Raw genomic sequence first — 27,823 nt, 5'->3', positions numbered from 1 at the left:
GCAGGGGTCTGTGAGGTGGAGTTGGAAAGGAGCACCCACACATGGCACCATCTGGTTAAAAGCACTTGTTTATTGGTTACAATATCAACTCATGGCAACATCGTTCACTGAGCCACTGTACAAATACAAAGAAAAGATCCATTGTGAGGGGAAAAAAAAAGAAGCTATAAACAGAGTTCATAACAAGTGATTTTTTTTTTTTCACAGGGAAGTCTTTTTACAACAGCACTGTTAAAGAACAAATGGCACAAGTCCCTGGTTTTTTCAATAGCTTAAATAAAAGCTTTAAGACTGTTTCTGTATACATACACGATCCAAAGGCAGTGCAGAATCACTTCATAATTGGTAACATGACTGTAGTTATCCAAAGTAGTCAGCAACAAGTGACAGAAGGAACCGAGCTGATGAGAAATGCCAGAAACTGAAGGCAAATTAAAACCGAGATGGTTAGAAGCAGTTTTGTTTTGGACTCCTTTGGATGTAATATGTACTACAAGTGTTCAGATGCTTTTATTTTTTTCTTCTTTCAAAAAAAAAAAAAGAGAAAAACACAAATAGAGCACCATTGTGTAAGTAAAACAAAGGTCTGAAATATCTAAGACTATTCCACTGAAGTCCATATTAGTTAAAACCTAAACATACTGTGTGGTATAAGAATGTCAGGCACATGTAATCTGTTATCAGTTATATCAATTAGTAACACTGTTCACACATTTACCATAACAACACTGCATTAACATTCTGCATGTATTTTACATAACCAGCAATTGGATAAAAAGGCTTGTGGTGCCTCTGAAGTGTAGGAAGTAGTTTACCAGCATGCATGCCAGATTACTGTATACAAAGTGCACCATCAACCCATGCTTAATTACTTTTACAAGAAATGCTATCTCAAAAAAATCAGTCATTCTGCTACACAACCATTTATACCAACTATTTGAATTAGCCAATACTTATTCTCACCAACATCTTAAAGCACAGCACTAAACCTAGTGGAGGTGACAGTGTCCTCAAAGAGGAAAGACTAAGCACGCTTGGAATGTTATCACAATGGTTTCATTCTACCTTAAAGTAATGCCAACTTCATTGTGGGACACAAACTGAAGAGTTAACTATTTCCAACCCATGCACAACAGTAAGCACGCCAGGACCAGCTGTTACATCCATTCAGCTTTGGACAGTCCAGGTCAGGCCCTCTCACAGACTGGGGGCAGCCCATCAATCCACGTTCCGCTTCAATACACAGATCGGTGTCAATGCTTAAACCTATCAGTTCTGCCAGACACTGCCAAGCAGCTGCAGTTTTGCAAGGCAGATGGTGCTGATGGTTGGAAGAAAAAAGGTCTGGAGACAGATGAAAACAGGCCACCATTGCAGTACTCAGTCAGTATACATTTAGAAGCTTTTGTGGTTTCCAGAATCTCAATCAACATCCCCACCAATAAATAGATGTCTGAATCTACACAAGAACAAGCCCAGGTTGGGTGCTTGCCTGGCCTGATTAGCATCCTGTATTGCAATATTAAATCAACACTGGAAAATGCTGACAAAAAAAAGCACAACAACAAACAACCCAACAACTGTACCTGAATGAAATAAGTCTTGCTACGCAAAGCACAGAGTTCCACTTTCCAAGCTGTAACCAATAGGATTTTAGAAGAGGCTGGAAATGGGTTACTTTGCCACCAATGGTTTTGGCACAATGGTCTTAGTTACTACATTTCTGTAATTACACAAGGTATTTGAAATTCAGACAACGATGAAGGTTGGCAGCGAACTTTGACAGTTTAAGATGTACCCACTGGGGCTGCAAAACCTGCTGTACATCGAGTTTGCTGCCATGGAGAGTTAGAAATTGCACAAGCTGCACACCTGTGCCTACACCATACCTTGGGCACAGAGGCATATCCCATTCTCTTTGAGATACAAAGCTGGGAATTACATCTTTTAAGTAAAACCTACAAAGGCTCATTTTCTTAACTTCCTCATAATAGAGGGAGTTTGAGCATTTAACCATTAAACCACATCCATTCTCATGAGTGAGCTCACCAGTGACAGCCATATAAAAAAAAAAAGCAAACTTTTGCAAGTTCATTATTTGGCTTCATACAATAGCAACAATGCATTACATTGAGTCTGTAGGCTTTTTTTTTTTCCATTAGATAATACAGGACAGTAATTAAACAGCAAACATCACCTTGGCAGGATCTATCACAAGCTTTCTACAAGTTCCCAAGAAACATCAGTACTGTTTCCAGTTGTGCTGAGGCTCCTTCCACCTTTCCTTGTGCACCAACACAAAAGGAGCCACCACGGGACCTGCAGCACTAGAAGAACCAGTTAACCAAACAGCAAAAACAGGCAGATATTTTAATGATGCTTTTGGAAACCTCACAGGCAAGTAGTTGGCATTCCTTACTAGCAGCTGAATCCAACAATTGCTCATCAACCAATGATAGTGAAGTTATTTGCAGTAATACCTGTACGAGAGCCATTACCATGTTTACAGTCTACCCCAACTTTTAAGAAAAGTTATATACATTTGTAAAATTCTTTTTGGAGCTTCGCAAGTAGAAACTAGCTTAAACACCAGAATGTAAAAATGGCACCTGTCTTCACAACAGTGTTGGCTAGGAAATTGGTTCAAAACACATTTCTATGGAAAAAAACTTTTTAGAAAAAGAATATTTTCTTAAAATTCTATAGTAACAAATTCACTCAAGGCAGCTGTGAGTTAAAAAAAAAAAAGTTAAGTGCACCACTAAAAATTGAACCAAATCTGAGAGCTCTCAACTCGCTCACTTAGAAGAGTAACAAGTATTCCATAATAGTTCTGTAAATGCAGACAGATCAAAAAGCAAAATGCTGAGGAGTTCCTGTGACATACAATATTGTGTGACTTTGGTCCTACACCACAATCTGCTGTTAGTAAATGTACACTTATGCAGCACGAGATGTGCTGCTTTATTTTTATTTTTTTAAAGTGAATTTACTGTGATTGGTACATTTATTGGCACCTTTGCCATTCAGACATGGCAAGTTTACAGGCACAGTTTGGAAGTTCTGAAATTTAGGATTACAAATGTCATAAACTTGACAAAGAGTCATCTCTGTTTTGGCATACTACAAAATATTGGGCACTTAGATTTGGTACCTGACCCACCGATACCCAGACTCCCCATAACTTCAGCTAAGGGCAGATGAACATTACTTCCAACCTGGTAATTTAAAATTCACGTATGTTTAAGACAAGTCACTTCAGAAAAGCCAATAGACTTGATTTCTCCTTTCTACAAATGCCACAGGCTTTGAGATTCCCAAGGGAACATCCACTGCAGGCACAAGCATGCTGCCAGGCACCAAGAAGTTAAGCAGTCCTCCTGGGTAGTTTCAAATGGGCATCACTTACTTGATTTTCTTCTACCTACACTCAACCATACTTGATCAGAACCTGTCATTTATAAGCAGCTGACACCAAAATCTGAATAAATCAGGAAGAGGAGATGGCTATTTACAGTGTGAGAACTGCAGAACAATTAGCATCTAATGAGCCGCTATGGCACAGACCTGTGACCACAGGAGAACAAGCAAGTCGCTAACTTTATAGCACAAATTTTTACAGGGCCACACAAGTAAGTAAGGTTATTTGGTTCACTGTAAGTTACACAATTCCTTTCATAATTCACACTGCACGTAACTGACAACAAGCACTTTTGGTTGTGGTATGCTTTGGCAAACCCCCAGTTTGGAGGGGAATTATAGGTGATTAACTGCACATTTAAATCTTTAAGATTCTAAGCAAAGTTCTCTTGAAGTTCTGTTTGTTGGGGTGACTGAGCAAGCTCTGCAAGCACACCGCCTTCTGCACAGAGCATCATGCCAAATCACTTTGTTAGAGTTTGTGACAGGCCAAACTATCTCATTTAGAGCTGAACTGTCAAAAAGAAAAGCACTCAGCCACTTAACAACAGCAGTGCAGGTCACCTGGTTTCCATACCCAAGGGTTGGGTGGAATAGCAGATGCGGAAAGCCGCAGTAAGGAGGCTAATACTTCTGGAACTGGACTTTTGTTTTTTCCCTCTGTTGTTGCAAGTCTGCCTGGCATTAACTCCTTGGTGTTTGGAGGCTGTCACTGCCAATGGATGAACCAGGAACCACTGGCTTAAGGAAGAACCCCCACGATTAAAAATAGGCAAGCGGGTCAAGAAGTGAGTGAGTAAGGCAGTAGGTATTAACTGGGAGTCTCCAGGGCCTCTAAAAAAAAAAAAAAAAATTCAAATGCCTTCCATTATAAAAACACATACATACCATTGGCTTCACTTTATCTACAGTAAATTCACAAAAACATTTAAAACAGCAATTATAGATCATCCACTACAAAACTCAGAAGTGACACCTCAGGTTAAAGCAAAGCTATAAATGTAGTTCCTTAAAAAATGCAAACATATTTCTTTACATACAGACAAATGTTACATGATTGGCTGCTATAATGTCTATATTCTGTTATGTACAAAAAAAAGTACAGGATTAGCAGACTGAGCACAAGCAAAAACCCTTCAAAGACAATCTAACCAAACCATCAAAAACAAAAAGACTGGCTCTTAGTTTGTCGGTCACCATGATTATGTGTGCTGGCCCCTTTTAAAAAGTCAGTGATTTCTTCCCCCCTCCCCTGTTTCTTCACTTGATTTTTTTCTAGTTTACAGAAAGCCTTTTTGTGTAATAATCAGTGAATAGAAAAACTTCACCTGCAAATACAAGGTAGAAATGTTATTTCACAGCTATAGGCTGCAGCATTGATCTCTCCAGGTCTCAAGTGGAGAATGTACATGTTTGGCTCCCAGTTAATTCCAGATTCTGAGAAAACTGTCCCAAGACCCTGTAGCTACAGCCATGCCATCATCAGTAACACCTAAACAGCTGACACGGTTGTCATGGCCAGCAAGGACACCTGGAAAAGAACAACTGAATGTTAATATTTACGGGATGCGTCAAGGACTTCAGCTGCTACTCCGCCCTCCCAGATTAAGTCTTCAAACAGGCTGATAAATACGTAACAAGAGGTCTAAGCATCCTCCCTTTTCTTTAGCTTTAGGAACTGTATATCACAACAGGCATATCAGGAAAAAAAACAGTGAGGTTACTAACAATATGTGAACACAAACATTTCTGCCTCCATTTATTTCCTCTACTCTTAAACTTTTCCATTTCTTCCCCAAAGGCCTCCTCATCCCTTGCCATGCTCTGTACTGTTTTGTCCCATGTTTTCAGAAATGCCACCAAGTACATTTCAAAATCAAACGTGATGTCTTTGACAATACCACAGAGACAGAACTACTTGTCAGAAGCATTACTACTTGTGATAGGTGCCAGGATCAATGCAATTGCAATATTTTGTATTGCCTAGTTCCGTACGTTTCAGCAAAATAAACTTTCCATACATATAATGCAAGTTTGGTGGCTGTTCCTTAACCTTTAGAGCTATCTTTCAGTGGAGATACAAGATGGCCAACACACTGTAACAACTGGAAGATACAACCAAATGAAATGGTATCATTCCAAGAGTGAACAGTGCCAACAGGAAGCAAGCAGAGTTCATTACATCAGCAACAGCACTGATAATGAACCAGCCCTGCACAGATTCTCAATATCCACCACTGCCCGCTGCAGTTACACGCACTTACCTGCTCTCTCCCCTTTCAGAGTATCCCACACATTGCAGTTGAAATCATCATAACCTGCTAGCAAAAGTCGACCACTTTTTGAGAAGGCTACAGAAGTGATTCCACAGATGATATTGTCATGTGAATACATCATTAATTCCTGATCTGCACGCAGGTCAAAGAGTCGGCAAGTGGCATCATCAGATCCAGTGGCAAATGCATGTCCATTGGGGAAAAACTGGAAGTTTTAATTAAGAGACAGAAGTTTGACATCAGAAAAACACATTTCTCATGCCTTATTTCCAAAGCATCACAATATGATATTATCAGGGTGACCAGGCAAAGACAGAATGACGTACTGAACAAAAATAGTTTGTCAGCAAACTGTGCTACTTGCACAGCTATGCAATTAAACACTTCTAGAATAGTACTGGTAACACCTGAATTACTGCACGTTTACTCAGCCAAGTTCCTGCATGCAGTTCAGCAGGCATCAAAAGAGATATAACTAACTCCTGTGAAATGAAGCAAAATGTACTTCTGCCCTGGCTGGGGGCCAGGAAGACCTATGTGAAGTGCACACTATGTTCCCTCTTAAGATGGTCAGCCAGGTTGGCTCAGCCAAGACAGAAGGTTGCAAACAAGCAATTCAATTGCCAAAATCTACTCCAAATCAAGGCCTATCTTACAACAGCCATGCTGATTGAAATTGGAACGAAAAGAGCTTAACACATCTCAGGATTCAGGTCTAAGTATAGAAACTGCATTTTTGTACAGGTCATGCCTTTGGTATTTTCTCAGCCTTAATAATTTTTCATGTTTATCAAGAACAGATGCAGCTTAAATTTCATTCCCTATTTATCAGAGCTTGTATCTTGCAGATCTGAACATAGAGTTATTATGACAGAGAGGAAATATAATCCAGTTTATAAACATTACAAAATTATTCCGAGGATCAACGTTCAACGTAAGCACTGGCTTTTAACTTTGCCCTCTAGCACATTTCCAGCTTTTTTTTCCCCAAAAGAAAATACTACATACTCTTTTATTTAACAAAAAGGCTTAAGATGAGAATGCTTGGCTATTCTGCTCCCTCTCAGCATATTGTATTTATCTACAACTGCAGTTTTAACACTGTCACGCTGCAAAGAGTTCCCATCCTCTGTTCTTTGCTTCTTAAAAAACTACAGTCTCAGTGGTTGAACAAGAACATTGCTGAAACTATTTCAAAATCACTTCAATGCATCACAGATAACAGTAATAATTCAGTTATAAACTAGATCATAGATTATTAGACAATCTTCATTCTACATAATTTAACAGTCTCCACCCTAAGTCGTTGATTTTAAATCAAGGTAACTCAACAGACCACAAGCTAAATCCGTCACCTACTGCTGTTATTCTCCTGCCTTCTTCGCATGCAGAAGTACAAACGTTCACTTACACAAACAGCGTTAATATCTGACACGTGCCCTGTGAACGACTGCCTGCACATCCCATCCCGAATATCCCAGAGCTTCGAGGAGGCATCGCAGGCACCCGAGACAAAAGTCCTCATATCTGGACTTAGAGAGAGACTCATCACATCGCCGGTATGCCCAGTGAACGTGGTGGTCTGCTGGCCAGTTTCAATATCCCACAGAGCGCTGCAGAGAAAGTGACAGCGTTAACACACTGTAGTTGGTTACTTAAAGCTTCAGTTTTATTTAAAATTGATGCACTGTGCAGGAAAAAAAAAAAAACTAATATAGAGAAAAAAAACTTACCAAGTGGTGTCTCCCGAGCTAGTGACAATTTGGTTGTCATCCAAAAAGCGACAACAAGACAAATACCCTAAAAAACAAAACAGTTACAAAAGTGTCAGATGTGAGACTTGAAACTGAAGGTTACCATCCGAGAGCAGTTACTAAAGTTCTCTCACAGCTATTCTGTAAGCCAACAAAACTATTTTGCAGTTCACAACACGCCTCAAAGTGAGATTGTTTCATTTGATGCAACAAAACACAAAAGAAAACTGAAGCTGACACCAGTGTATGGCTGACCTGTGTGTCCTGGCAGCTCTCGGCTCACTCTCACGTTGCCCTCTCTGGTTTTTAAATTGTATATGGAACAGATGTTGTCCAGTCCACCACAGGCCACGTAGTTGCCAGACGGTGCGTATGCACAAGTCATCACCCAGGAGGATCTCAGAGGAATGGCGTGCATCTTCAGAACGACAGAGCTCATCAGTGCTACATCACACCTTTGCTTTCATGTTTTACTGCAGTCATTTGTAACAATTCTTGGATTATAGCACATTAAACATGGCAAACAGACTGCACATCATAAATTTTGTTTTGTTTTGTTTTTTAGAACGTATTGCAATCTATGTTCATATACATGTCAGGATAAAAAAATACCACTATGTCTCCTGAGTGTATATACAGAACTCCTGCACAACATTACTTAATAGTAAAGCTGTTCTTAACTTAAACATCTATAACATTTGTTTGTTCTGGTGAGACTTCTTTGTACAGTTCTTCTGTTTCTGCATGACAGGTTACAAAATGGAATGGCATGGCCATACCCATGGAAATTGGACAGTTATAGCAACAAATCATTGCCCCACACTCTGCCTAAATTTCCCTCCTGTAAGAGCTTCTTCTCCACGCCCACCCCATCTGACCTCACAGACAAAGCATTAAATTCTGAGATTGTCTATTTCTACAAATTAAAGCCAAATCAGTTAAATAAACATAATCACAGAGGCAGATAAAAACAGCTAAAAGCTACTGCACTAGGGAACTAGAGGAAAGACATTATGTATCACCAAGGACTATTACTTTTGAACACACCCTCTAGTATATCTCCACTAAACAGCTAGGCATGAAGGTTACAAAGAAACATCCTTCTAACTGCTTTATTTCATTTTTGACTTGCAAACACACAAATTATGCATGAATTTTTGATACAAATTATAAATACCTTATTTGTTGTATAACTATCCCAGATAATTAGTTTTCCATCTTGTGAAGCACTGACTAGTAGCCTGGGTACAAACGCAGAGTAAAATAAGTTAATATTAAAAAACCTCTCAAAATAGTCACATATCATGCATGGTTACCTAATGAATCAGAAAGACTTTCACCATTGCCATTGTTTTTTTAATTAAGTGCAACATTTGTTGGAAAATCTGCAAAGAACTGTATGTTACACCACAGAACAAATCTCTGCATCCAAAAGGGCTCATGATTACAATGGACAAAAGAGAAAACACATTTCATGCTTCTTAAAAAAAAAAAAAACAACACTACAGTTATACAAAAATAAAATAACTGGGTATAAGAAAACCACACAAAGGAGAGCAGAACACAAAGCTCTATGAACATTTGACCATCAACTGCTCTAAGGCAGAGTGACAGAACTCCCTCCTAGAAGCCTTATAACTTTTCTTTGCTATACACATAAAGATCCTTTTTCAATGAAATAAAGTTTGCTCTTAAAAAAGTTTTAAAACTCTGTTATCAGAGGAGTTCCACAATTACTCAAAATCTTGGAAAATATAACCTCCATCATTCTAGGAATACACCTCACCACAAACCCTTCTCCTTAAATAGAGTCTAAGAATTTTGTTAAAACTAGAAGAAGAAAAAAGCAAAGTGACTGTGGTAGTAAAAAGCACCTCTCCTTTCACTCAGTGCTTCTCTCTTATTACTATGCAGTCCTCCCTGGATTCACAGGAACAAACTGTGGCTAAAGAAATGAAAATCCTACTCATGGTTCACAGTCTCCCTCTGAGGGCACCAAGACTGTACCACGTCTCACAAAACTTGATGCCATTGACAACCTTATTTCTAACCTTCAGGTTGCAGGTTTAAAGACCAGTTATACAAACCTTGAGTCAGATCCCCAGTGCATAGCATAAATTTTGGCTAAGTGACCTCTAAGTGTACGCCTCGTTCGCATTTGAATTCGACCCACTGAGTCCAGACTTGTTGTGATCTAAAAATAAATAAAAACCCTTGAGACACAGAGGACTATTTTTAATATACATGACAACTAAATACATTCGAACTTTGAGTAAAAAAAGCTATCTTGGCATGCAATAGAAAAGAATGGATTATCAGTGTCAAAACCATGCAACACTGGGGAAAAGAAGTTTTACAAGATAATAACATCATAACCACTGTAAGTGGAGCTTCAAAAAGCTTCTGAAGATATCACTATGTCATACTGAGACTACTTCAGGTTATCAAATCTGAAAGTTCTCTATTAAAACAAAGGGAAGGAAATCCTCTAATATTTACTGCATTGTTACTTTTTCAAGCATGGCAAAATCTAAATGCCAAGTATTTTTGTTCCCAAAGCACAACTAAAAGACACTTACCCAAATCCTTCTGAATAGAGTAAGAACAGTTGACACACTCTATTGAGATGGTAAGTTGGAATCAGAACACACTGAGATGATGGCTGGGATTTTTTGGTGTGGGTGTTTGTTAGGTTAGGCATGAAGGTAAAATAAACAATTGTCTTTTTAACTGTTTCACTTCGTTCACCCACAATTCCAAATTATATAAGCACATGGTACATTTCCAAAGGCTTGTTTTGCTATTCTTTCAGTTACTGAACAGAAGCACAGTTATAGTCATAAACTGCAGGGTTTGTTTAAATATGAAGGAACAGAATCAGGAACATACCTGAGCAAGAGTTGTGTCACTACATGCTTTCCTTGCATCCTGAAACAAAAGAACAGAACAACTGAATCCAAAATGCAGAACTGAGCATCAAGCCGAGGAGCAGGAGAAGTGGGACTTAAAGGTTGCTAGAACATAACTCTCCTTAAGTCTCTCTTTCTACAAATTAAATGATTAAAAAGTATTTGAAGCCAGCCCGTTTCCCTGTGCTCACTCAGCAGGCACTGAGCACCCAGGAAAGGAACTATCCAGCTGAAATAACAACCACAAACTATACATAAATAGCAAGTCTTGCATTCACTTCTCTTGCCACAGCAGGTGTGACAACAACAGGCACGAGAAGCAGGACCTGGGGGGCAGGACAGACAGCAGGCTTACAGAAACTTAAGCTGCTGATGCACTTCATGCTAAAAGAAGAAAAATACTCTGTGAACACTCATTCATTTTATAGAATGCATGATGTTCAGGTCTTCATACAGATTCTCTGGCTTCTCCCTTTACATTATGTTTACATTCTGCACATTATTCAACCCTACCCCAAAAACAGGTTTTATTTCTGTTTGCACAGTAAGAGAGATTAGACACCTCAAAGAGACTCGGTCTCCAGCCACTGGAAAACAAATACAGACATTTAGTCAGCAACCACTTCTGAGTAGTATGGCTTAAAATAATTGTCTTAGATTTAAATAGTTTTATCTTCAATTTGTGCTGTGGGGTTTCTAGTAACAGCAACACTGAAGGATCAACCATAAGAGCTGTAACACTCTTCTGTGATTGAAAATACAGCAGTAATAGCAGACTGGCAAAGCCTTTGGCTGCAGCAAATGAGAACAAGCCCAAATGCAGCAGCCATGGACACAGAAATGAAGGAAAAAAAGCTGCTTACCTTTGGAAGTCCTCAGATAGACAGGGATCTCAAGTAAGATACCTTTGCCTCCACTGCCAACCCTTAAATGAGGTCTGGGAAGGGGTGGATCCTGGCTCTCTACCCCTTATGGTCATGCAGCTGCACTGCATCCACCTGAGCTCCCCTGGGTTGGCCCTGCCTTCCCACCAGGTGCTCAATCACTGCTTCAAGCTGTGACTTAGTATTTCCACTACACAACCCTTCCCAGTTCCCAGTAATTCCTACAAATAAAGCTCAAGTTCTGCAACTACTGAGGCAGGCATCCAACACAGGTGGATGGCCCCCCTTTACCATTCATTTGTGTGCCCCCCCTGCCCCAGGAAGTGTTCCACCTATGTGCTAATGACAATGTCATCTTTGAGAAGGAACAGAAGTATTTACTTATACATTTTGGAACTGAATTAATACATTCAGACTAGGATCTTAAAGTTCTTTAAGATCTTGCTCAAGAGTTGTTGGATATACAACTTAAACGATTTTCAGTGTGTTTACTACACCCACCCTTTATAGCCTTCCTCCCAGAAAGCAAACTTTGGAGTGGATTAAGTCATCTCAACTTATTTTTAAGATGTCTGAACTGTAGAAATATTTATAAAATGTTGGCGTCCGGAATCAGGAGGGGTTTAAAATACCAGAGAAGCAAATCCCCTAGCACAGGGCTTACTTCATCCACAGGAAGAAATACACTGGACTTTAAACAAGTTTAATTGTTTTGCTTAGCTGAAACACTTGAAGGTGTTCAACATAAAATGGTTTCTGAATGTGATCTTAACTAAATGAAGCAACTTTTCTTAAAGGGAGATATTAGCAATATCTGTCTAATATTTGTATGATTGGCCAAGTTGCAGGCAAAGATTTGCTCGGTAATAGATATAATCTTGATACTTTACTCCTTTAAAAGGAGGAACTTCATCATGAAAAATAAGGAATTAGCAGTTCTTACTCTGATCTGATTTCGCAGCTGCTCTGCCTCCTGCCGTAACTGTTCCAGCTCACTCATCTTGCTTCAGTTTCTATTTCACACTCCACTGGTGAAGAAAACCTGCCAATAAGAAGGAGGAGAAATAAGTTTCAGTATCACTATGCATCTATATTTCTTCTACTTTTAAGGAAGCTCCAAATAGGTACTTAGGTATTCCTTTAGTACACTGCCTAACAACTCTGACAAAACCAAAGTTATTTCTACTCCTCAATTATAATGAAAAATAGTTAAATGAAGTGTATCTTGAATATAAAAACAAACACAAAACAAAAAACAAAAAACCACAGTACTTTAAAAAACACATGAATGCATTTGTAGCATTGCTCTTCTCATCCATCCTGCAACCTCCAAGAATCTCAGTCCTCACCCCAAGATGGCAACAGAGAGCAGAGACTGAAGCGGTTATTCAAAAACCTTTAAGCTCAACAGTGCTGTGATCGAGCATCTTTGTACACAATACACAAAACAGTTTTCATTTTAATTAAAGATGAAAACCTTAAATCACAGACTATGGCTTAAAGGGGTTTTCTATAACTTTTCCCTTATTTTCTTGGCCAAGTCACGATGTTGTTTTCATTTAAAAAGCACCTACGTGGTAAGAAGAGATTATAAAGAGACATCTATAAAAACACTTTCACACTGGCACAGCCCACAGCAACCCAGAACAGTTCTCATCTGAACAAGGACACAAAGCAGCTGTTCAAAAAAGCAGCAAGGCCACATGCAAGCACACTTTCAGGGTAGTTTTTAGATACAGTTTTTTAAAAAATCAACAGACTTTGCACATAACATTTTTCAGCCTGTGTAACAGTTTCCTCAAATCAGTTCTCCTTATCCCCACTACAGCTATGCAACCAAGTGATACAGGAGCCCAATCACACTACAGACTTCAACCATCTCATTCAGCAAAAGGTTTTCCCTCCAGGTAACTTAGCAATACAACCACCACCCCTGGACTTCTTAACAGTTCATGTGTGTGAGAGGTATGACACTTCCTGCTACAGTAAAACAGAAGTATTTATTTGTTAATCTACTCCTTTTTTTTAAAACTTTTCTTTTTCAACTGAACCTCCCCTGCTTTCCACAGATAGCACTGTGAAATCCTTTTCAGAATAAATCCAGAACCATACACAAATTGGATCACCTCCAAATCCAACCTATGGTAACAACAGTGTGGTGACTTTGGTCTAACCAACCTTTTCAGCTATTCCTAAGGCAACTATGAAGCCCTTCCTTAGGTCTATGTTCTGTTCAACTAGAGAATGCTATAATCCACACGTGAATATTCTAGGAGACTACTTCGTTTACAACCAGTGTCCTCTTTCAGAAGCCAGAGTATGTTAGCGTTGCTTAGTACACAACAGGTATAAGATAGATGTAATCCATACACATGTCCAATTTCAAAATTCAATTTTTAAAACCTGTAATCACTTTCGCATGCTTGCTAATCAAATGCTTCTATTGTTTCTGAAGTTCACTTATAACTTCAATACAGTTGATAGGAACACCGTACCACTATGAAATGTAGTCCTACGTCAGTTCATCATACTTTCTTTTTTAAAATGCTTTCCCTTTTTTGCTCTAGAACCCAGAACAATGGCCGCAATTAGGTGAAGTCAGGACACCTTGTTATCGACAGGTAGCACTGTGAGTGAATGAGAAAACCGGTGCTCACGGACCACTGATGATCATTCTGCACTTCAGCCATGAAATCAGTGTTAATGACTCCATAGTGCCATTACTATCAGCACTGTTCATTGTGAATGCCACTTCCATATGATGCTGCAGCAGCTGAACAGCTTAAACGGCGTTACAGCTGTACATGGCAGTGCATGGACATAACCCTGCTAGCCCTCCCATCCACCCATCTCTGGAATCAATCCAATTAAAGGACAATGCCTTTTCCTACCTTCCCTTTAACAAACAAACAAAAAAATCCCATTCCTTTCAGTTGAGAAGCCCTAGCAATATCAATACATCCTGAAGTGTGCAAGGCCATCAGTGTTACTGCTCAGCAGGGATGTTGCAGTGGTTTGAGGTCAATCTACCTCAATGCACACAACAGCCTCCAAGTCAGCACTGCTACAAAACCCAGATGAACTGAAAGCTCAGATAAACCAGTTTAAAGTTCTTTCACATTTCGCAGCAGCTGAACATCAAAGTCTGAGATACTCTTAAGCTATAGATAAGCACAGGAGTACTACAGCAAACAAACTCAGTGCACAGTGTAACCATCAGACTGAAGTGCATCCCAAGCTCTTTGCTGGGCTGGCTGCCTGCAGATCACACCGTGACATGTACGCTCTAATGGCCATTCACCATAAAGTATTTAGCAGAGCTGTGAGAAAGATGCTTCCACTTGGGATTTTTTTTAAAACGCTATTTTGAGATGCCCACAGGAAACTGGGGAAATAGAGTGGGCGAGGAGGAAGCTCTCACGGATCCTTTCCCAGATGTGCACTAACCCAGCAGCTGCTGGCAAACCACCACATGAACACACGGCCGGTGTCAGAATCAGCACAGCAAAGCAGGAGTTTGCGTTGAGGCATCTCTGACTTTGATGCTTCCGATTCTACAGTGATATGGTAAAAGCGATAAAAAAAGAAGCCACAGTAAAGATGCAGCTGTGTGTGCAGACCATTACCCAAATCAGATGAAGCCAGATGCTTCTTTCCCAGTGCAATTCCCAATGTGCAGGCTGTACTATGAACAGGATCTGCTGCAGCGAAGAGGCCTGGTGGGGATAAGCAACAGGAAGTGCAGGAACTTTTTAATAATGCTGCTAGCCAGGGGTACATCACTGCAACATAGCCAAGCAGCCAGGAAACAGGGTCAGGGACATCACACACTTCCCATAAGGGCCAGCAGCAACGGGAGTGAGCAGTGAGGAGCTGCCATTGCACAGCCCTGTGGCACAGCTCTGCTCTCCCTGCAGGCTCAGCTTTGTTCTCTGCAGGCTTCCTTGGAGAATATGGATCAGTGAATTGAGCAATACCAAAATAAACTGCCACCTCCTGAGGCAAAATAATTTACTATTACACAGCACATCCTGTGTCACAAAAGCCACCAGCAAGCTTGAGCGCTCCAGAGACAAATTATCCCTCATCCTGACTCAGCAGCCTAATAGCTTAATTCTTTGTTCTATTGGCAGGTAGAGGCAAACTACCCCAAGTTCTCATCTTGAAAGTACTTTCTCTGTAGCACATTGACTCAAAGGCTGTCTTTTTCTCTACAAAAACTCCTTCCAAAACACACCCAAGGACACAGTGTGCCGTGGTCAGGAGGAGCCTGGAGCAGCAGGTGAGCGCAGCCCGAGTGGGACCAGGGAGCTCCGTGTGCCGGGGGAACCCAGTGCTGCCGGCCAGAGTGCTGCTGACTCAGGAGCAGAGCACGATGCAGCTCTGGAAGCAGTTGACACTTGGCAGGTTGCTGAACAGTCGGGCACAGAATGATAGGAGCCTTCAGTCCTGCAAAGCAGAGCTACTTCTGTCCAGAGAAGATTACAGTTTATAAATGAGGATCGTAAGTAATTCAGTTTCTTTAAAAAATATCTTCATTTAGCTTGTTCCCATGTAAAATCACCATACAGAAAGGAGAAAAAAATGAGCAGAGGAGTGTAAATACACTCCTCCCCACAACAAAGCACTGCTATTTTTGTATCAGATATAATTCGACTAAGGGGACGCAAAAAAAGAACAGTCTGACCGCCTGGAGTCTAAAAAGCTACCAACTAAAGGATCACTCAAGCGATAACTGTAGTCTGTACCAAAAAAACAGTCCTTCAGAACCGAAGTGCTCAGCTATACATATCAGTTCTCCATTTTTCAATGCATATGCTGAGGATCTCACACGCAGTAAATATAGAGCAGCAGAAAGCAAGGCAGGAGGCATCACGATTCACTTCCATGCAACCACCCCTGCTAGTGATCACACAGGTGGCTAAGCATAAGGAATGCTAACTATAACACTTCACTAAATATAGGAAAACGGCACCAAGAAATACTGCAGCTCTCTCTCAAGTGAGCTCCACTGGTAACACACAAACCCAGGCCTCATTGAACATCCACACACTGAAGTCACTTACACAGTTCCAGCTACCTGCCTGCTCCCCGTCACTGCTGACAGCCCATGCACAGCATGCTGCTCAGCAGTGGCAGACAGCAGGATTCTCTCTCCAAAGCTGAGCTCTGGTAGCACACACAGAGCAAGAGTTTGTGTATCTGGGATGTGCCAAAGAAGCACTCTACAGAATATTTCCTCATCTAGCGACAATACTGGAGACCTACGCAGCTCAGCTCATTCATTTATGTCTCCTCAAAGCCATGAATGGAGAAGACCACACGTGCTTTCCACCCAGCTGATACTCAATTTTCCAAGGAGTTTTTGCATCAATAAACTAAATACGCTTAAATCCAAGCATGCATAATTTGAAATAACAGTACATAAGACATGCAAACATGTCAGTTTGTATCTTTCTCTTCCTATTTCTCTCTTCCAAAGCTCTCCAGTGCACCTCCTTCCCTTTAACGCACACTTTTGAAAGGTGCCACTTTACACTGGTTGGGAGAAACACCACAGATTTTTCAGAAAGGAGCAGAATAATGATTAATTTAACAAAAAAAATCATTAGCATTTAGAAAAAAAATAAAATTAGAAACTGTAACTGAATTGTTCTGTATGATTTTGTTTTCACAATTTTGTTTTGTACCACAGGCAAGCAGCTGCCCGGGTTTCAGAGCACACACATATGTAACCCTGGGCTCTCCAGCATTTCACAGGCCCGGTTTCCCCAAGAACAAAACAGGAAACGAGCCTGGGTGTGACCTTGTTCTCTGAGGTCACCACTATTGTTGCACTTCTGCACATTTTGGAAGTGTTTTAAAGCGATACGTCTCCATTATAGCTTTGGTACAAAAACAGGAAATAATCAACCAACGCCTCTAAGAGGAATGGCACTAGCAGAACTTAGTGAAATACCCATTTCTCTAACAGATAACACACTGAATTTTAAGGAACTGCTGAATATACGTGTTCAACGTTTCACGTACAGCTGGAAAGCACACGTGACAAAAGAGACCCACGAGCAAACAAGCACTCAGTGGGACACGAGAACAGCCTCATCTCTCGGGGTGCCAACTGTGGCACAAGCAGGGTCAGGCCAGCTGCTGCTTTCCCTCTTCCGCTGAAACACCCTGCCCTCCTACCCATCATAAAGAATAAGGGCCTGCTATTGCACACATACAGATAGCTTGGGATTTTAATAGAACTTTGAAATAAAGCCTGCCATGAAAAAAAAAGAGCTTCTATTTACTGCTTGGATGTATTAGCAGAGGTAATCTGCGTCGGACGAAGATGTGCACAAAATCTCACCTTCAGACTTCAGTACTGTAAGCATCAACCCTGAGAGCTTGTCATGAACGTGGGGAGGGCAGAGGAAGCAGCAGTGAGAGCACACCTCGAAGTGCTGCTGGATGTGAACCAGTGCCATTTTAGCAGCACGGCCAACACTGCGTGCACAGCCTGCACGTGAGAAAGCGAACGCATGCAGTGATGGGTTCTAGCAGCTCACTGCATTTGTCTCCACATTCGATTGCTGGGTTGATTATGGTCTCCATGGAAGAAAAACAGACTGACAAATACTGAGGTTGTTAACAGCAGTCACAAAACAGGCAAAGGAAGTTACAGCTTAGACACTATCATGAAATAAGAAGTGAACAGTGACTGTAGGCTCGTAGCATTACACACACAATAAGATGACAGTCCATTAGATCAGTGTGGTAAGCTCAGAGGCATGAGTTTATTCCTAAGATCCATCTGAAAGTCTAAGCCAAGTACATTTGTAAAACATACTAAAACCCCTTGCTTATCTTTGCCGACACACACTAGGTTCTAGAAAAACAAGAAATTCAGTGTTAAGCAAAAGACTGAAAAAAAACAGGAAGAAGGAATTTTTAAATGTCATGAATATTTCACAGTCCAAAAGAGGGATTTTTCTACAAGTAACATTCTTGCATCTTATGTTGACTTTGCTCATTTCCAGGTCAAAATGTTCCAGTATATAAGCAAAGATTTTTCTTATCTTTCTTTTTTTTTTTTTCTGATCACACTCCTTGTAACCAGAACTTCACGTGAAATTCAAGTTACTGTTGCTGTCACAAAAGACAACAAGATTGCCACTGAAAACTTTGTTCAGTGACCACAGAATTTTCCACTGCTGAATGAACTGCCATTGGTTTTGCAATTCAAAATGTGGAAGCGGTGGCAAGAAATACCTTTGTGAGGTGAAAACTTGTAAGCCAAAGTAACAAGACAGGGATGGTTCCAGTTCAATATTCTCCTTGAAAAGACAGGCGGCACACACAGACCAAAATATTACTTTAGCTGCCTCTTCAAACACTCACCTATACCCAGAAGCTATTCTACCAACTTGCCCATTACACTTTTCATAGCAAAGAGAGAAGGACAATCCAAAGTCACTTTGAAGCGACTTGTATTAAAGCTCACCTCTACAAGCTTGATTTGAGATTTGTTTAAGGGGCAAGAGCACTGCTGCTGACTGCAGTGGCACAGTCCCTTCCTTTTTGTAGAGCCAAGTGACGATACGCACGTAAGGTCTGCTCTGGATCCTACAGGCACAGAGCACTACTCCAGCAGCATCCTGTTTTCTAGGCATGTGCAGACTGCACAGTACACATAACAGGCTCTAAGTACACAGAAAATGTCAGGCTTAACGTTGGTGAAGATAGACATTTAGAGAAACTAACAGAGTCTGCAGGGAAGAGCCTTGATCCACACAGATGACTGTACGCTTGACTGAAATAATTTCTGGCTGACAGATCTCAAGAGTAGAGCATTCTCACACACTGCAGGAGCAGAAAACCCAGCAGTACCAGCTACACACACACATTGCTTCCTTTCAGATGTATCCATCAGCTTGGAAAAAAGAAATCTGCATTTGATCTATACATAGTATTCTGCACCCTTCCCTCCTCCTCACCATTCAGCCCTACACACACGCTCCCTTGGTACCAAAGCTACAGCGAGGCATTATGCAGCTCACACAATTATGCAGCTGTAACATTCAGCATACAGCTGTACTCCTTCATAAGAAAACAAGGGAATATAAGCATTTGTTTTTTATACTGATTACCCAAATATCAGATAAAGCTATTGCCCTCACATCTGATTTTAATTTCGCTTATGGGTCACAATACATTTCTGGGCAACTGCAATTATAAGCCACAAAAAGTAAGTTTTCTCCCAGTCTAGAGTTCAGGCCACTTTAGTGGTTTTTATATAGATGAATATAAATATATATATATAAGCACATTTTTTTAAGAGACACTTATTGTCATATGCCTTAAAATCTACCAAAAGCCTCAGCTTTAGAGCACCACTGAATGACTACAAATACCATACTGGAAAACGAAAACTGTTCAAGCACCAGTTTTCCTCCTTACTAATGCACATAAGGGATTAAGAGTGCAGAGATTGTGTAGCCACTTCAGGCACCACTTGCGATGAGATGCAGTTCCAGGTATTTATCCTGCTGGGAGCTGCTTTTGATGTTCCTCGTGCAGTACTGCTTCTTTTCAAACAAACCACACTGACCATTTCAGGAAGAGGCTCTGCTAGAGCAGTGTGTATCGCTGCTGCTGAGTTATCTTCACAATCACTGGGTTCTCAAAGTAACATCTGTCTTTCTAGAAAGAATATTTTTAACATACTGATTGTATCTAGCAGAAAGCTTTTAGAAAAGATAAAAACCCATCTAGATAAAGCTGGCATTATGCTAACAGGAAGTTGTAAATTGAGCTTGCAATTCATTCCACTGCACGCTGTTAGGATGCCTTAAAATCCAGATGTATTTCTAGAGATCATATCTCAAAATTCAAGGAAGAAAGAACAGATACATTTAGGTAACGTTAACATGTAGAGTTCAGTCGCCAAAAGTTAGAAATTGCCTAACTGGGTGTTGGAAGGAAAGCAGTCCTAGATGAAGTTTTCAAAGGAAGAGGATGGGAGAAAAAAAAGAAAAGGAAGGAACGAAATACAACACTCCCAGCAGAAGAAAACATTACAAAAGTGACACACTTTTAAGTTGGTTCTGTTGGGTGTTTTGTTTTGTTTTTTTTTTTTTTAATTATAAGAGAGTGAGAATTCTTCTATGAAGGCATGACAGTCATTAGGCTATAAATAGCAGGATTCCCCTGTGGAGACAAAACCCACAGCTACAGACAAGATGCATTTGCCAAGCATGCAGCCACCGGACAGCCAGCAGTGCTGGGGGTTATCAGCCCGCCCCACCAAAACTCCTGCTCTCATCAACACTCCCAGCGTATCTCAAAGCAGGCTGGGTCAACAACAACCCAGCCAAGTACATTGTCTCAGATTCCAGCCCTCACCAAGCAGCAGACATCATTCTTCCAGATCTTTGTTTTAGGGCTTTGGACACACACACTACTATTTTAGAGTTTTCTTCAGCATTTGTGGCTGAAAGATTAGTAGAAATAGCTCAATGTTCTTAAATTTCCAGCTCCAGAAACTGAGCACAAAGCAAAATGTTATCAGATTCAGTGAAATGCCAGCAATGTCACTGCAACCCCCAAGCAACTGAACTGTTTGCTGAGGACCTCAGCACTTTGTCTGTCCTTTTAACAAAGTCACTAGGAAAGTCTGCAAACCAGAGCTGCAATGTCACTGCAGAGACTGAGCAGCAAACTGCTCAAGCTTCTGAATTACTACCATTGGCAGAAGTCAATTTTCCTTTTTTTCTTTCATCTTTTTTTAAAGTACATTTTACTTTTGATACCTATCAGCATTTGTAACAAAACATAATAGATGACAGGAAAAAGAAGTTCCAAATGACTTCCTGTCCCCAGCTACCTGACCTACCCAAGTCAGTGCTTATCAGCATCTGGGGAGCAGCACTGAAGAGCTGACACAGTTATAGAGTCATTTAGAGTGCTTTTACTTGGACTTGTACCGTACTAAAAATAATTCAGCTCCCTCTTTTGGGCTGCTTAGATGAAAGAGTTTCCCCTTCTCTGTTGCATAACTTGGAGATTCAGATTGTATTTGTAGTGCCCGAAACAGTAGCTTTACTTCCTGACCACCTCGTTCTGCATGCTTTAGATTGTTTTCTGTTTTTGTTTTTTCTTCATTTAGGCACTTTGTATCCAAGCTACTAAAAGAATCTAAAAAGAGTAACAGCAAAGAAGGCTCTTGCCCCGTAAGTGACAGCCATGAGAGGTACTTAAATGCATTTCATCCCCTATACAATGCAGTAGCACTTACATGTGCACCTCAATCTTCTCACCCAACGCTGTTAGGGGCACCCAACTCCCCCTCCTTTCTCTGCAGTGGAAGTAAAATAGTACTGACAACACAACTTCTTGAGCACACAGGTGTTCAACCTACAGGCATGCCTGAGCTGCCCTGAGTAAAGTGCGTTGTCTTGGGCTGCATGTAAAATATGTAACACATTTAACGTATTAGTAACAACACTTCTTTTTTTATTATTATTAAAACACATTAAAAAAAGAGGGCAACAACAACATAAACCCAGCAGGTTGGACACACAGTCTATACCACACAGACCTCATGTCTTTCTGCAAACTCGGTCCTGCCATTTTTCAAAACGTTGTTCAGTGTACCTAATGCTGAGGGTGCTACAAGACTTGATCAGCTCTTCCTCGCTTTCCTTCCCACTGCCCAAATGCATATGTAAAGGATGGGACTCCAAATTACACTTTACATTTTCTTATGACTATTTTGCTTTTTTTTTTTCCTTTTCAATTTTCTTTTTTTTGGGAGGGAGAAGGGGTAACAGAAGCTTTTTAAAATAACTCTGCTTAAAACCACAGTTTTACCACAGAGTCCTCCTTTTCTAAAATTTGGCTAACATCAACAATCATATAATGCCAGCAGTCATGACAAAAGGCCACCAAAAAGAGACTCATATCAAATATGATTTATTTCAGTTTTATCAACTTTTAATACTGTGTTTAATGTGTTTTAACAGTATTATATGGTTATAACCATATATATGCGTGGTCTTAACTATATACAAGATATGGTTTAGTAGCTTAGTGGGTAGTAATGGTGATAGGAGGACGGTTGGACTAGATGATCTTGTAGGTCCTTTCTAACCTTGTGATTCTATGATTCTGATATGTCTTGAACAAGCATCTTCAGTTTTAATGCAAGACTTTAGATGTGGACAAATCCATCAAAAACTGCATTTCAATTTTGATCCAGATAGAAAATGACACAAATCACTTACATTAGAAGCAATTAGTGCAGTAGAAAAGAAAAATAGAGGGCAGCAGAAAAGCTGTTCAAAGGTTACCCTCAACCTGCTGAGCTGCTCTGCCCAAGCCTAAAAGCAGTACTGATGGGGCAAGGGAGCACAGCTCTCCCTACAGGGCACCACAGCACCCAAGTGCTGAGAGGCCTCCACAAGTTTTGCTGTGACTCTCATAGCATTCCCAAAAGGAACAAATTCTGGGTTGTTTTTGCTGGTTGGTTTCAAAATGAGTATCCCAGCACAAAGTGTCTCAGGGTACAACCACCAACGTGCACACAGCAATTCTGGCTCTTCAAGGCAGCAGTGCAGTAAATGCAATCTCCCTTGTGCACAGAGCAGTGAGCTGAGGCACTGACTGAGTTACTTACACTAGAAAACAAACCCAGGGTGCTCAGGAGTCCCCAGACCCAGGAGCAATGAGGTTAGCTGCTCTTCCCAGAGATGCCAAGCCAGTCACAAAGAGTAGCCGCAAAATCCTCAACCCCGTATGAAAAACACATCCAGTACTAGGTCTGATGATGCTGTTTCCCCTCCTCACGTAAAGATGAAAATCATATAAATATCATTTAAATCTTACCATTACTCAGCTCTTCTAATAGTGTTTCTAAACAGCAGCATTCAGCACAACTCAAAGACTTGGCTTATACTGAAGGTCCATATGATTAATATTTGTCTGAGATCCAACAAAATGAAGAGGGGAAAACTACGGCTTCTGGAAACTGGCAAACCTATTCTACCTTCAAACCTATTCTACCTTCAAACTAACTCATAGGTATGCTGGGTACTTCTCCCTCTCCTTCCCAGATGAAGTCCTTTCATACGGTAACAGACTGCAAGAACTTAAGAGTAACTGAATCAAAACTGGATTTGCTGTATGTCAGCATTTGGTACACTTTGGGAAGCTGAGACATCTTGAAGGAAGTGAAACTGTCTTCACTGACATAACTATGGCCAACCATATATATATATTTTTTTTAATTAAGCCTTCAGGTCAATTCTCATTCATCTTCATAGTATTCCCCACACACACGACAGCAATTCAGATGAATCAGACCATCAGGTATCATAAGTGGCATCCAAGCTGAGATCCATTCCAAATACTGAGGAGTTCACCTCTTGGTCTTTCATTTCAGACTCCCTTCAAATATCAAACATCTTACTGTCTGCACACCGCCGAGCATAGCAGTGCAATCCAAAAGAGTAGATTTTTTTAAATTTAAAAGCTGCAGCTTTGCACAACAGTGTCTCTTGTTATCTAGAAAGCTCTATGAAGCTCTTTCAGATAACCAAACCACAACCATAAGAGAGCAGCATATGTTCATGCTTTTCATGACTGTTTGCTTTAGCTCTGTTCAGTATCTTTCACATACATTCTATTACAAAAGGCTGGATTACAAAATACAGAAGTTTCATACAAGAACACAATAACAAATTTAACTTCACACTTCAGAAGATGAAGTGTCAGCTCTGCATCCAATTAAAGGGGAGAAAAATTTGGATTAGCAATATTGCCCATACTAAAAGGCAAGTTCAAGGCACTCAGAAATCGCATTAACCTGTGGATTTATATTTTCTGGCAGTATTAAATAAAATAAATGATCACACCATTATCACTGCCCATAAGCACTTAAATACCACGAGAAAGAGCTGCATGACAAGACTCAGGGATTTCAAATTTCTTACTGGTCTGATGAGATTTTCTAAAGTGACTCCTGAGATTAGAAACAATACATTAAACGAATCTGTCTTTAGCAACGCAGTCTTAATTTATGACTGTGACAGAGAACAGTAACTGAGAAAGATTTACAACACACTGCATTGGGTTGTTTTTTTTTCTAATTTTCTTTTTATTTCTTGTTTAATCTTCAAGATCTTATATTCATAAATTCTGTGGCATTTTCAAGGTTGCCTGATGTTCTAGAAAAGAACTATGTACACTGCATTCAAAGATTCAAAGATTCTGCAAGTTTTTCCTCATGTTATCTGTGAATCCCAGGCTTTTCTTTAAGAACTGTTTGAAAAATAAAATACGCGGACAAATTAAACACTAGATATATGAGTACTCAGCTAAGGAACATTAAGACATAATTGAAACTTTTATTATCCCACATAAATATAACAGATTACATAGCCAGCTATCTTCCCCATAAGATTTATATGACCTGAGCAGTCGAGAGCAACTTCTCAAGCACTTGGAAGAAGGCTTAACAAGAGAACACCCACTATTTGCCGTGCCACTTTAATGACGTCAGTTCACATTATACAAAAAAGACATCTCTGTAACATTAAAGTTCTTTATACATAAGATCTCCCCCTTTTTCCTAGCCCTCTTCCTTCAATATAAAAATCAGCCTGTCTTGTGGGAACGCAAGTTAACTTCATCACAGCTATCACACACAAAAATCACAAGTGCTGCAGGAAAAAAAAAGGCTAAGATCCCCTTCTCATTAGGAGACTTCTAGAATTTTGAGGGTTTTTCATATTTGGTTGTTTGGTTTTTTGATTTGTTACCATTATTACTAATATGACTTCAGAGTTCCCCTAGTTGTAACTAACAGTTCTACCTGCTGTTCCTGCCAAGCGATTGTCAGATTAGTGACCATCTTCTACATCACTCACCCTATTTCTACCAACAGTCAGAGTGCTGGGTTAGGTTTCCACTTCACATCCCCCCAGCAGCCACTTAATTCCCTGCAAGATCCCCCAGGTGCCCTGCCTACAGCAGGGCAGCACGGGGCGTTCTAGCAGGCACTCCAAAGCCTCCTGTGGTAACGCTGCAGGTGAGGAGAGGAAGCCCTGTGCACCAACCTGACTTTCAGCTGACAGCTACAAAGCAAAATTCCAGCTACCACCAGGCTGACGCTCTGTGCCTCACCACCGCTCCCATCTCTCAACTAGAATCTCAGCAGAACACAGGTTTTTCAATGAAGAGACTGGACTAGAACACAGAACTACCACATAGTTTTTTTGCAGCTGTGGAGTTCTATCTGACTCAAAAGACTCCACTTCTCCCAGTCCTTCTCTGCTGTTCTTTCAGGTGCTGGTAACCTGTCTTTTCTCTCTAGATCCTTCTGCAAACCTCTTCCTTTCCTTTCCTGGTACTCAGAGAACAGCTGCTGCTCTATCAGTTCAGAAATGTATCACAGATAACCAGATTAAACTCCAAGCTATTTTTTCCTCAACTCCTATTTAGCTTTGCTGCTGTACAGGCGATCACCTCAGCACTAAGCACAGACAGAAAAGCAAATACTGTAAAAAGAAGTAAATAAAAAACCTGAATGCCGAAAGCAGCGCTGTGCCTCAGAGGAGTGTCACCACAGCACCTCATGACGGTGCATTTTTCCTACAGACGGAGCACCTCCAGACAGGGCTCCACCGCCGCGCACGCCCAGCTCAGCCCCGTTATCCCACGATGATTTCACAGGGTACCCAAAGCCAGACGAGCTTTGGAAAAAAAAACCAAACAAGCGGCAGACGGCAGGAGAACGGGAACGCAAATAAAGGAGAGCGAGAACTCCGCCCGCATTCCCGCAGCAGATAAGCGGCCCCGGAGCCGCCCGTCGCCGTGCTCCCTCAGCCCAGCCGGGCCGCCCCGCTCCGCGCCGGCAGCGATAGAGCCGCACGGCCGCCAACCCGCAGCCCGGGACGGCTTCCGGACGGCAGGCGCCTCCCCGCCGCCCCCACGCAGCCCCTCGGGGCCCCGAAGCGGAGCGGGCGGCTCGACGCGGATTTTCCCCCTCCCCACCCCGAGCCCCGTTCCGCAGAGGGGCCCCGCCCCGCCCTGCCCCGCCGGCGGGCTGTGACGGCGCTGCGGCTCCGCGGCTCGGCGCCCACCCCAGCCCTGTTCCGCGCCGCGCCGCGCACCCCGCCCCCCGCCCGGTACCTGCCCTGCCCTGCCGCCTGCGGGTCGCGGCGCTGCCGGCCGGGCTGGGGCCGCACTGGCGGCGACGCCCGCCTCGGCTCGGTCTCCCCGTCCCTCCCGGCCGCGCTCCCTCCGTCGAGCGCCGCCTCCTCCCTCCGGCGCCGCGGCGCGGTGGCACCGCCCGCGCTCCCCCCGCCCCGCCCGCGGGATGTGGCGGCCCGGCAGGGGCGGGGCGCGGCCGCCGAGGGCAGCTCTCGGGGCGGCCGAGGGGCTTCCCCGGCCCTGCCTCGAGGGGGCTCAACCCGCGGGTGCCAGGGCCAAGCCTACCCCGGGAGGCGCCGCCCGAGGCGGGGAGCGCCCTGCAGCCGCCGCTCTCCCGTACCCCCTCCGCCGTGTGTCTCCCGGCGCGGTGCGGGCTGCGCTCAGGGCTCTCCTCAGGCCGCCCCGCCGCCGCCCTCGCGGCCCCGAGGGACGCGCGGCGCCGCCCCATGGCCGCGCTCCGTCTGCCCGCCCCTGAGGCTCAGCCTCCCGCCGCTTCGGCCCGGGCGCGGCGGGCAGTACCTGGTGGCCGGGCGGCAGTCCGCGCGGGTGTCACCGAGCCGCCGCCTCCATGGCGCTCGGTCGCGGCGGGAGGAGCTCCTCCCCCTCCCGCATGGACCCGGGCAACGTGACGGGCCGTTGCCATGGCGGCGCCTCGCTGACGTCAGAGCACTTAAAGAGACAGCGCCCCCACGGAGGTGGCCTCGCGGGTCGATGGGCTCTCAGGCGGAGCCCGCGGGGGCGCCTCCGAGCGGCCTTCCCTTCCCTTCCCTTCCCTTCCCTTCCCTTCCCTTCCCTTCCCTTCCCTTCCCTTCCCTTCCCTTCCCTTCCCTTCCCTTCCCTTCCCTTCCTTCCCTTCCCTTCCCTTCCCTTCCCTTCCCTTCCCTTCCCTTCCCTTCCCTTCCCTTCCCTTCCCTTCCCTTCCCTTCCCTTCCCTTCCCTTCCCTCGTAACACAGCGCTTTGTTCTGTGAGGAGTTGCCGGGAGCAGCTGCTCCGGGCTCTGGATCTAGACTAGTGTGTCACAGAATATCCCGAGTTGGAAGGCACTCTGGCTCTTGGCTCCACACTGCACGACCCAAACCCTGCATCTGGGAGCGGTTTCCAAAGGCTCTTTGAGCTCCGCTGCCTGTTCCATGCCCACCACCCTCTGTTGAAGAGCCTGGTCCTAGGAAGGGTGGTTGTGATGCCTACAAGTGAATATTCAAATCCCGTATCCCTCATAAATCCACTGCCTGTGGTAGTGAATCCATGACGTGGGTCCATCACAGCAGAACTGCCCGGGCGCCATCCATCCAGGCACAGCTCAGCCTGTCAGACTCCAACCTCAGCCCACATGGTGCCCCTGTGCTTTGTGCCCCATCTCCCCCAGACCCACTGTGTCCCAGGA

General features: G+C 42.6%; 1 protein-coding gene across 1 annotated transcript; it reads right to left on the bottom strand.

Moving 5' to 3' along the window:
- Positions 1–50: 50 nt before the first annotated feature.
- GNB4 (G protein subunit beta 4) lies at positions 51–27,107 on the bottom strand. Its single transcript, XM_085232948.1, has 10 exons — positions 26,958–27,107; positions 12,187–12,285; positions 10,340–10,378; positions 9,538–9,644; positions 8,628–8,691; positions 7,706–7,868; positions 7,430–7,496; positions 7,108–7,309; positions 5,685–5,901; positions 51–4,951 (listed from the first exon to the last, which is right to left on the bottom strand). The coding sequence occupies exons 2-10, from the start codon at positions 12,241–12,243 to the stop codon at positions 4,845–4,847; spliced, it is 1,023 nt and encodes a 340-aa protein (XP_085089074.1). The 5' UTR covers positions 12,244–12,285; positions 26,958–27,107; the 3' UTR covers positions 51–4,844.
- Between the last annotated feature and the right edge of the window lie 716 nt (positions 27,108–27,823).

This window comes from Meleagris gallopavo, chromosome 11 (genome assembly GCF_905368555.1).
Source record: "Meleagris gallopavo chromosome 11, MGAL_WU_HG_1.1, whole genome shotgun sequence".
Lineage (NCBI taxonomy): Eukaryota > Metazoa > Chordata > Aves > Galliformes > Phasianidae > Meleagris > Meleagris gallopavo.
This window is presented reverse-complemented; position numbering and strand designations above follow the sequence as displayed.